The sequence below is a fragment of the Phocoena sinus genome, chromosome 9 (assembly GCF_008692025.1).
Source record: "Phocoena sinus isolate mPhoSin1 chromosome 9, mPhoSin1.pri, whole genome shotgun sequence".
Taxonomy (NCBI): domain Eukaryota; kingdom Metazoa; phylum Chordata; class Mammalia; order Artiodactyla; family Phocoenidae; genus Phocoena; species Phocoena sinus.
The window spans coordinates 85,875,782-85,887,104 of record NC_045771.1 but is presented as its reverse complement, the minus strand read 5'-3'; the positions used below and the strand labels follow the sequence as shown (position 1 = coordinate 85,887,104).

The window sequence follows — 11,323 nt, the reverse complement described above, 5'->3', positions numbered from 1 at the left end:
CTGCTTCCACGGCTAACCGTGGGGACTGAGCGTGCCTATCAATTACTGCTGAAAAGTTAAATTGACATTTTAAAATCCCAGTTTTTAAAAATTGTGGCAGTACTCACAGACCCACTGCAGGATCTGACAGTGGACACGTGGGCTGCTCTAGGGATGTAGGTGAGGGGTAAAAAGTTGCATGAACAATATTTGCAAGGCTGTCATCTACATTCTGCTTTATTTGTGTGTGTATGTGTATATATATACACAGACATGTACAGGACACTTAGTTTCCTTAAGAATTTTTACCGGATGTTTGGCTAAAATACAGCCAACACTTAAGGATGTTCATTTTGAAATAGTGGTGGACACTGTTTAGATACAAACTTATGACCACCCTCAGAAAAAGCTTTGTGTTTTTCCCCTTAAACTTGGAGCATCACTGAGTACGGAGGAAGGTGAGTTGGAAGATCCAGTCCTGACTGAATAACTGGCACAAAGCAGGCTGGGGAAATAGCATGATGCCAGGTGGAGTTCTGGGTTCCTAGGGCTAAAATGTGTGACGACTGTGGCTCTGTCTGTCTGGTGTAGAAAGGGTGGCCTGGGTTGGAGCTGGCCAAACGTGGGCTGAGAGGAAATATACTTTGCTTTTCTGCACTGAAGCCCAGGGAGGACTTTCTGAAGTGTGTGGGGCAGAACTCACCCAATGCTGCCTCTGCTATACGTACCCTCCCGGCCTTTCCTTCCTGCTGGGGCCACTCTAGGCTGGACCCCTGGAATTGGTGCACCTCTTATTTTCCTGAACCCGCAAATCCTATCCTTACCACTTATAAGGTCTCAACTATAAATATTTTCCAGAGCTCTAGCAATAATTAGACAAGCTACTACGAAAGAGAGAGCATTATACATCAGTTAAAAACATATGCAAAACCAAAGCTCATTAGAGAAAGATAATATTCATGCAGATTTTACAAACCGTGTCTTTAGGGTGGCCCAATAAGTAGAAATATGGGGACCCATGCTTGTCACTTTTCATGCACATGGAGAGACTGGAAGGTACCATTCCTAAAGGAAGGGGAGGAAGAGCCTAGGACCAATCATTAGAATTAACAGAACCAGTGACAAAGATATAGTATTACTGTTAGAATCAAGATTGCTTAGTACGTTTAGAGCAGCTGAATAAAAATTATCTAGGCAGTAAGAATAAAGACTTTAAGTAAAGCTGACCCTATCAAGCATGCAGCAAGTGAAATTAGTGAAAGACTGAGCTACGTTCATAATCCAAAAGTAGATTTTTTTTTCTCAAAATATTGAAGGCATTCTGAGGTGCTTTTAAGGAGGCACAAATGTTTAAAACTTGTTGAAATCGTAACTTCAGAATTTTTGCAGAATTTTCTCGTAATGATAGGGTGTTTTAGTGAGACCAGCTGTCATTTGAGAAGTCACAGTAATCGTTTCTAAATTTTGAAAAATCCTCAAATTAAAGACATGGTGTGCCCATGTTTTTGTTTTCTCTAATAATCTCATAAATTCTTACAGCTCTTTTCACCTGTGACAATTTGCTTATTTACAGTCAAAGTTCACAGTTGACTTGCTGGCTGTAATTATTTTCTGGAAAAAAATAAAGCTGAAAAAAATGCAGCCAGGTTTTTCCTGTTCTACGTGGCTGTATTCACCTGTCCGAGGGCTGTGCTCTGAAACCAGCCTCTTAGCGGCTGTCTTGGTCTGTGTCTATCTCAGTGTCTGGGCTACAGTTCTTTACCTACATGAAGATGGGTACTAGAAATTCTGGACTATCTGTCAGTGATCTCCGCGAGACAGGCCTCTGGGAGACGTAATAGCCGCTCCCTGCAACGCCTGATGCTGTGTTCTCTCAGCTCCACACGGTGCGAGGTAGAGGGGGATGTGAAGTTACTGTGATCAGATGCACTTAATCCACGCAGCTCAGACATTTGGGGGCCTGATCCCCGCTTTGCCAGTATACACTGATGACATTCCCTGTCTGAATGCCTACCTCGCTCCACACATGCTGCTGTGTATCCACGGCTTCAACACGCAGAATGGAACAGCGCTGCGCGTGGATGTCCCCTTACGCCCCCTGGGATGCTTTTCATTGCACAGACTGTGTCTGAGGGGAGGGAGTCTCAAGGGTGGGAATGAACAATTTGAGGTTAAAGGGAAAGTAGAGCCTCTCTGGGGTGAGGGAACTAACGCTTAACAATGAATGTGAGGGGGGAAATTAAATTTCAGAATTTATTAAGTGTACCATTTAGCCCTGCTAAGATGCAAGTAATTTTGTACAAAGACCATCAAGTGGTTTTAGTGTCACACAGAGAAGGCTGTCATTTGGTTCTAAACGCGGGCTTTACTGGGCTTGAAATATACATGTGCTAGGAAACCTCGGACCAGAAGGTCAGATCAAAGAGCCCAGAATATGGTGGAAAAAATTGCTACGAAGGCTGTAGCAGAAAGTATGGTGAAACGTGAAAAACAGAGTTGCATCCTGTGCTGGGCGTATCTGATGCAGATGTTAGGAGTCTACATGTTCAGTCCTAAAATTCAGGGTCCTGATGAGGCCAGGGTCACTATCTGTTGGAAAGTGTGTGCCAAAAAAAATAGAGACCTTTTGCCAGAAGTGTAAACACAGATTCTTCTGTAAGCAAGTGTCTGAGCTAACTTAGAGCTAAGAGCTGTTTAGTCCAGGCTAAGCGTATGTTTGTTGTTCTGTTAAAAATGTTTTTGAACCCAAACAGCACATTGAAGAATGTGTGATTCTCAGTGTGTAGAGATTTTGCTACAATTAGAGCATGTAATTCAAGCCTGAAGCCAGGCATTATATAATCGCATTTTTGGTCCTGACTGAGGGAGTTCAGTTAAAAAGAAATGTTGGGATGTCTTTGTCAGAACAGGACATCAGGGTAACCCTATCTTTGAGCAAGGTTGCAGGCAGGATTCTCAAATAACAAAAATCTGGCCTTACGGATTCACTAATTCTTCCACTAGAAATGAGGGGTTTTGAGTACTTTAAAATGAACGCTGGTGAGTTATGTGATTAGGGAACACCACGATAGGGCAATAGGCCCAGGCATCTCTGAAGGGATGCTTTAGAGACTTGACATTCGCTGGTTATGGGAGTTGGCTGGACCTACCCAGGAATTTGTCTTATGGTATTAAACTCCACTTTCAGTACCTGGAAAGCGGGGTTTTGTCGGCAAGCTCCTTCAGAGGGGTCAAAATCTTTTCTGTATCATATCTCTTTTGAGACAAGAGAAAATCAGACAGTGGGGAAAACAGCTTTGGCATTTAGCACCAGCTTCATAATGGGTGTAGCTGAGGGGTCAGAAGCTTATCCTGATTCAACACTGTCATGCTCTGAACACAGGGTCAGGCTGTCCTCAATGAGGAGGGTGGGAGCTGAGCTCAGACTGTCAAAAAAGCCTGAGATGGAAACGGCAGGAAAATCTAGTCTCCTTTCTTTAATTTTAACAGTTGCGAGTCTGAATGGAGAGTGATTCAGATTTGATGGGCAAAGGGGGAGCCGGGTTGAGGGGCTGCGGCTCACAGAGTGAGAGGTCGACAAGACATACAGGGGACAACAAAAAAGCAGAAACTCCTGCAGCTGGCCTTTACAGGAGCGCTAAAGGAGACAAATCCAGCATGGATTTGTCTCCGGGGCATGGGATTCTCTGGGGTGGCACTTTAAAAATAGAGAGTCCTTTTGACTGGGGCGAAAAAATAAAAAATACAGAGTCCTGGGCCAAATCAACCCAGTCCTGTGTGTGTGTGCAGCTTTAAAACCATGATGCAAGCTTTCTTTTAACCTTGATCGCCACTCCTCCCCTGCCCTCCATATAAAAACTACTCTCTGGAATTTGTGACTTCTTTGAGTTCCGTTCCAATGCTCTTACAGTGCTCAGCAGTGCTGCCTCTGAGAAGGCTGCCTTCTCCCTGGACTGTTGTGGAAGCAGCCCTCTCTTGGGAGAGCTCAGCTTCACGTTAGGGAAAGCAAGAGGAGGTTCTTACCAGAACCTAAATACAACTATCCAGCAAGAGTTACTGGAGAAGTTGGAATTTTTAGGTTTTCCAAGATGCGTGTGGAGCCCTTCTCAGTGGGGGCTGGGAGAGGTATCTGTTCATTCACTCATTTCCTCCAACAATTTATGTGTTAGGGAACTGAAGGAGGTCAGACCTCAAGAGCTAAACTGGTTCTTCTTGGTTGGTTTCTTGGTTACTTCGTGGTCTAATATATTTTATCAGAGTCTTAAATACCTAACAAGTGAGGACTGGGGGAAATGAGTCACTTAATATACCCTGCAAGAGAACAATGTATGTTGGGAGAATATGCAAAAAAGAAGGAATTTCATCACAGTCCAAGGTTTCCAATAAAATGATGTGAAGAAATGGGCTTTCACCCCCATCCTGAACGCACTTTAATAAATGAGGTTTTGGCTGAGCAGTGGGGAAAAGAATTTCAGACTTGTGTATCCTTCAAAGAAGCCCCCTGCGTCTGACTCCATGAAACAGAAACTTATTGGAAGTTTCATGATTAGTGAATTTCCTGGGGTTCCCTAAATGCTGCAGAGAGCAGTCTGGAGCCTTGCAGCCGAGGAAGAACCCTGTTCTCTGTATGATACAGCCACGGTTCTGCCTGACAGCCTGTCCTCTTCCCGGATCTGGCTCAGTGGAGGTGAACTGGAGTGATTTGTGGAACCACTCATGAAAAAGGAAGATACACTCAACCATGAATGTCAGAAGCTGAAATTAAATTTCAGAATTTATTATTGAAGCGAGCCACCTTTTGCCCTATTAAAAATGCAGGCGAAACAGTGCAAAGGCTATGGAACCATTTAAAGTTCCAATAAACGTGGTCTCTGAGGCAAAGGCAACAGAGACTCTCCCCATGTCTGGGGGGGGCACAGAGTCGTGCACCACGGACACCTCAGGCTGTGAGGTTACAGAGCTCCAGGCTGAGATCCACAGGACGGGAAGAGCAATGATTAGCAAATTTGCTCAATAGAGTTTTATCTCACTAACTTGGAAATGAGAATAATTCAGACTAGGTCTAAGCAGAAATGTAGCCACACTCAGCAAGTCCTTTTCTTCAGAAAAAGTACAAATTATTAGCATAAGTATTACAAAGGAAATGCTTAACAGATTAAAGAAGCCAAGTGCTTTTCAAGGATCCTTAACACTCTAAAAGTACTTATTAAATTCCATGAATAACTAATAAAACCCATTAAAATTTTTTCATTAGAGCAGATCCTTTGAGACCTTTTAATCAGTCACCACACTATTAGAATCAATCGTTATACGTATCCTCATTCTTAGACTTTCAGCTCACTGAGGGCCAGGACTGTGTCTTACCTTCAGTGCCTGCAAAGTGCCTTGCACATAGTAGGTGCTCAGAAAAATCCTGCTTTCGTTGAGGAAATAGTAATGACATTAATTAATGGTATTAATTACAGGTTCTGCCTTACATGGAATATGTGGTAGGAGTATAATGTCTAGAGTTGACCTTTGTATGATCAGAGGAAAGAAAGGATTTGAACAAGTAATTGTAAACAGATTATAGGGGTAGGCTTATAACATTCACAGGCTAATGCATATTATTAAAGAAGAATAAACAAACGCTGCTTAGTGCCATATAAGTAGAGACTGGTACTGCTTAATCTGGTGCTCTAATATTATTGTAAATCATTTTTATTTACTGGTTAAAGGAAGACTTTTAACTATTTACCCATTCATTCCTTCAGCTATAGTCTGAATATATATAGTATGGCTCAAATAGATCTTTTCTTACTTAATGTAGTTATATTATCCTTATAAAATGTAAACAGTTTCATTTACCAAAGGCCTGTAACACTCAACACCTATCAAAGATACAATTAACTTTGAAAATGGAAGTGCAGGCAGAGGTCTAACTCGTGGATCGGCTATTTCTTTCCCCAAAGGGAGATGTGGACATTTGGTGTTAGTTGTCCCTGGGCCACTGGTATTCTGAGAATTTTGCTTCCTCCTGGGAACCCTGGCCTGGCCTCCTAAAACCATTGAGATCATTTACAATCAAACTCACTTCAGCATTCTTGTCATAAAGACCTGTAATGTTGCTTAAGAGAATCAACAGGTCAGATCACCAACCAAGACGGGAAAGCCTAATTCTGTTTTGTTCTGATGAGATTTGAACAGCAAATATTACCAGGGCAAGGCTCTGCGTTGGTCTGAACTGCTTGTGGAGGACATTTTTTCATCCAGTGGCACCTCTATCTACCCTGGCCCTGGCTCCGTGGCTCAGGGTGTACATCAAGCAAATGTTCCGTGTAGTCCCTGAATGCTAATGAAGGACACCTGTATGTCAAGACAGGGAGATAATCTGCATAATGTACTCCTGTGCAGCTTTAGAACCAGGATGCATGCTTTCTTTTCTCTTAACCTTTTTAGATTTACTTGTAACAGCAAGAACCAGTATTCAGGAGGCCGCTGCTTCTGCTGTATCATCTTTTGATCCTTTCCTCAGTATGATGGAGTCAAGTTTCCTTCTTCCTGCTAGTTGTTGAGATGTATGTGTCAGGGGAGGGGGAACCCAAGCTCTCATTGAGTTTATAATCAACACATTCTTACCCTGAGGACTAGAGTGGAATTGAAGTGTCTGTCTCCTGAGCTGCTCTTTCAAGGACTTAACTGTGAAAGCAGCTTCTCCGCGGAAGCCCTTATCATTTCCCCACCCTCCGCACAGCTGCTCAGCCACCCCTGGGAGCAGCCACTATGCTCGCTCGTGGCTGCATTTGCTGATTTTCGCCTCTGAATTGGCGGAGGTGTGTCTGCCGATGAGTCTCATGGTAATTACGGATGGCAAATTTGCAGCATATTTATTCCCTTCCTCAGCTCACTTGGCTTCACACTGTCGATTGTGTAGTCCACAATCTGACAGATCACCTGGGGTGTGTTTTTCTTTCCATTGCACCTGCGCTTATCTATCTCTCTGTCACAGATCACCTTAATGGCTCTGAGCAAGAGAGTTTTCGTATTTCTCTTGACGGAGATCAGCTTTTCCCTGACGTGTCCACAAGTCCAGATAAGGGTCTTGCTTCAAAGCTGCTCTGAATTCTGAAGGTATCAGAGGGAGGGCTGGGGGTTATCACCTAAACCCCTCCAGAGGCTGTTTGCCAGTCTCTTCACCTTCAGAGTTCACTCTTGCCCAGGCTGGGTTAAGCCTCCACACTTCCCTAACAGGTAACATCTCCTATGGATTCTGATAACTCCCTTTAACAAGCTTTTAAGGCCAGATTTTATGCCAAGATTGGGATCTTAAAGGGCAAACAAAGGAAACAAACACAAGATTATACTCATAGTTGACAGAAAAATCAGATTTCCGGTCATTAGGGTGCATATGGACGAAGCAGATTATGTTCTTGGTCACATCTACTAGTAAGCTCAAAGATTTTCGTTCATTGTTCTTGTTGCTGTTGTTTTGTGACCTGCACCCCTTGCCCATTTTATTAAAATACACTCTAGCCTATCTTGGACAACAACAAAAATAAGCAAATGGTGTTTCACGAGAGAGTCTATTTAACTGATGCTGGAGGAATCGTGACGTCCCTTAGCTTTGAGCACTCCTCATACACTGGGGGCATCTGCATAGTCTGTGAATGTGTGGCCACTTCGTGGCTCGTTCCTGGTGCCGGACAAGTTCCCAGAGCAGGCTTGGGACCGCTATCCTTAGAAAGGCCTTCTTGCAGAATGCTCTCTGGGTGACCTCTCATGGGAGACAGAGAAAGCATAAGGAAGCCTGCACGTGGATTCCTCCGATTCCACCTTATGATCCCACGGCGTGTCCTTACTACATCACTGTCCTAAAGCTGAGCTGTGAGCACAACTATATTCTGTGCCCCAGGAGTCTCATAAGCAAATCTCTGAATGTGGGGTGGTCTCGGGGACCCTGAAACAGCCTCCTCATTAGTCGTTGTGAGGTTCCAGAAATACCATTTGATGCGTTATCCTCAAAAATGCTGATGTGATCCCTAACCTTCTTGGTTTCTTATGCATAATTTTGACTTAGATTTTCCTGAAGAACTAATGTTTACTTAGTTTATGACGATCCTTTTACTTCCCTAAAGGAGATTGCTGTACTCTTTTAGATTTGTTCTTTTGTGACATAACCTCTAGAATTATTTTACAGTCAAAATCCATGTCAAATCTAACATCAAAAGTAGCAGACAAGCTCTACCACTACCAGTGTATATGATTTAATGTTACATTTTAGAAGAATACATTCAGAAGTTCTGCAGTACTGCTGGAGTTAAGAGTATTGACAATGGGTCCCTCAAAAGTGTGCACAGATATTTCTCAAACTCTCTGTGTTGGTTAATTTTGGAATTTAACCTTAACTAGATATTTTCAGACGACATTAAGAATTAATGGGATAATGTCGACATGATCTTGAATTTTTGTGCTGTTCAAAAACATGTTTTCATTTTGTTGCTTTGAGGCAGCTTCATGCTCATGCATTACAGTCTGAGTTATGCCACGCTGGTTGGCAGACTATTCTAACTGCTCTCTACAGAGTGGCAGCTGGCGTGGTGGGTGCTTGGAGTCGGGACCAAATAGTGATTCCACAAAAAGAATAGAAAGTTCAGGAGAGCCATGTTGTTCAGGCTAATTTCTAAGATTAATTTGTTAGAACAATAAGAACAGCATTAACTCTATGAGAACCCCTGGATATAGATAACAGGTCTTGTCATGGAGTGAAACACACCTTTAAAACGAGATCTTTTTCAGAAGTGACAATCTCACAGGTCGGTTTCATATTACTGAATCCCTTTATGTGCTCTAGGGTGCAAAAAGGTATTCTATTTCAAGAGTTCAGATTCTTTACAAAGGGATGAATGCCAGTGTCATTACACAGGCTCAGACCTGTGCTTATTGCTAATGTTAATAATTAAAATTATTGAATTAGATCCAAGTATTAAGGATGGGAAGCTATGAAATATTTCCTTGGGCGTACAGCCAACCCTACAGAAATTTCTGAATGCTGTCCTACTCTTAATGTGAGGGCTTAACCAGCCCTTCCTGTAGGCTTTGGGTGTGTTCAACACTCTGGAAACAAAGTATTTAAAGGCCATTGAATTCAGATGTTTCAACTGAATGCAGGATTATATCTGTCCTGCTAATAAGGAAGTGTTCAGTCAATTATTAGGTAACTTAGGCAGAAAGCATAATTTGAGAGGAAAAAGTACTATTTAGATTTTGGGGAATGGAAAGGCGAAAATGCAAATCAAATTTATCTAGATCAACAAACAATCTGAACTATTCATTCGATCAGCAGTTAGATCGTATTTCCCTAATCTGGACAGGTGTTCTCTGCACTGCCTCTGTACTGATAACTGTCTGTGTCGGTCTCTCTGTTAATCCCTGTGATTAATTAAAGACCAGCTCAGGTTTCTCTGTTTTTCACGTAAAGACCACGCAGCACTTTCTGATATGCTAAGGTAATGATGTCAGCCTTGCCTTAAATGGGCTGTTGGGAAATAACACCATTAAAGATTTCTGATGGCAAACCTATGAATTAAAATGCATTTTAAAGCCTTCCTCAAAAGCATCCAGATATACAACCCAGGAGTGATTTTTTGGGATATCCCTAAATACCAAGGCAATGCAACCACTGCATGAACTGAAGTTTATGTTTTAATCTTCACACCTTGAAGATTTGGTCTCGCTTGTCCCCTGGCCCCGGTTACACATCTCACGGGACAGTCTGATGCACGAGCCATTTTAGGAAATACCTGATAAATTACTGTGGACTCAAATGAACAGAGGACTACAAAAGTTCTAATATAGGAACGTGGCAAGAACTCCCTGCACACTCAGAGATGCCCTGAAGGTCCTACATTTGCTATTTTCAACATTACCTAAATAAGGGAGCAAAAGAAAGAGCTCACAGAAATATATACCTTGCGCTTAAATATACACATGTGTATATACCTATAGCTATTGATCACTAAATATATATTTAGGTAGAATTAGGGAACTGATGTAGTTTTATAAATAAGCACAGGCATTTACAGTACACAGAAGAAACAGAAAAAAGGTGAATCAAAACGTGAAACGTACCATACTCTGGGACCTGCCCCGTCCCGCGCTTCAGCAGCAGCCTGACTCTTCTGCCTCCAGATTTGATGAGCTCTATTGCTCTGGCGTGTGTCATGTCTCTGGTGCTCTCCCCATTGATTTCAATGATCTGATCTCCTACCTGTTAATTAAAGAGACATCAAGTCAGCCAAAGGCGGTTTTATTCAAGTTGCGAATTTCCAACAGATTAGAGAAGCATCCGTAGATGACCAGTTTCCAGAGAGCAACTGAACAATTTGGCTGCAGACTGCTGCTTCTTAGGAGAGGCTAATCCCTGGCTACATCCTGAATCTGACCACCAAACTTTATTTATCTTTATAGAAACTCACATATCAGACCGTGGAGGTTGTGATATGTCACTTATATTTAGCCAGTATGGCAGAGGCCACAGTTGAACTATTTAGGATTTTCTTAAAAAATTAGGGAATATGTTTGATACTGCAATTCAAAGTAAGCTGGTATCTTTGCTTTGAATCCAGAAGTAAATATTTTAAGGCTTTTTCATTGAACACATTAGGCAGGCATCTACTTCAAAGTGTTGCATGGAATGATTTGTTTTGGGGCTTCTCTGAGAATTTTTGTTATGCATCATTTCAATTTTCCTGGGTGCTATTATGCTATTGCTTTCTTCGTAAACAGTGGTTGGTTGATATTCAAGTTTGATGTATTTTCTATCACAGTCCTTTGAATTAAAAATGACTCCATTCTCCACACATGAGTGATACCCTTGCTAAAGCTTTGCCATGCTCACACCTGGTTGCCAGGGTTTGGTTAAATACCAATCCCTCTTGAATTGCTGGAAGTGCCTGGGTTCCATTAGCAGTTCCCGTTTAGCCTTTGTGAATAGATATTTGGAATAAAAGAGGTTCAACCATGAGCACCTCATGTAATTCCCACAGTACCATTACTGCCAGGAACCTTTGAATTAAAATATGTTTGATTTCAGTGCAAGTCACTTAAGACAAATTAGCCAGGAAAGGCACAATAAGTTGCTTTGCAACAACGCTGTTTTAGTTGGGTTCCTGAGACAAAGCAGATCTCAGCCTAAACTCCATAATGCAGACAGAATTGCAAATAAACTCCCTACAGGGGAGCAATATCTAGGTTAATGCTTCAGGCCAGGCAAGAAGAGGAACAAAAAGTTGCCATCACAATGGCAAAAGGGCATTAAAATAAGCCCCTTCCCCCAAAGGGGGACGGGGGAGAACAAACACAAGTT

General features: G+C 42.3%; 1 protein-coding gene across 1 annotated transcript in view; it reads right to left on the bottom strand.

Annotated features, from left to right (window-relative positions):
- The window catches only part of MAGI2 (membrane associated guanylate kinase, WW and PDZ domain containing 2), a 1,347,058-nt gene that overhangs the window by 49,260 nt on the left and 1,286,475 nt on the right, over positions 1 to 11,323 (bottom strand). Inside the window, exon 21 of the mRNA XM_032642294.1 lies at positions 10,087 to 10,225. Within this exon, the coding sequence (XP_032498185.1) occupies positions 10,087 to 10,225 (139 nt within the window). The remainder of the gene's footprint in view (positions 1 to 10,086; positions 10,226 to 11,323) is intronic.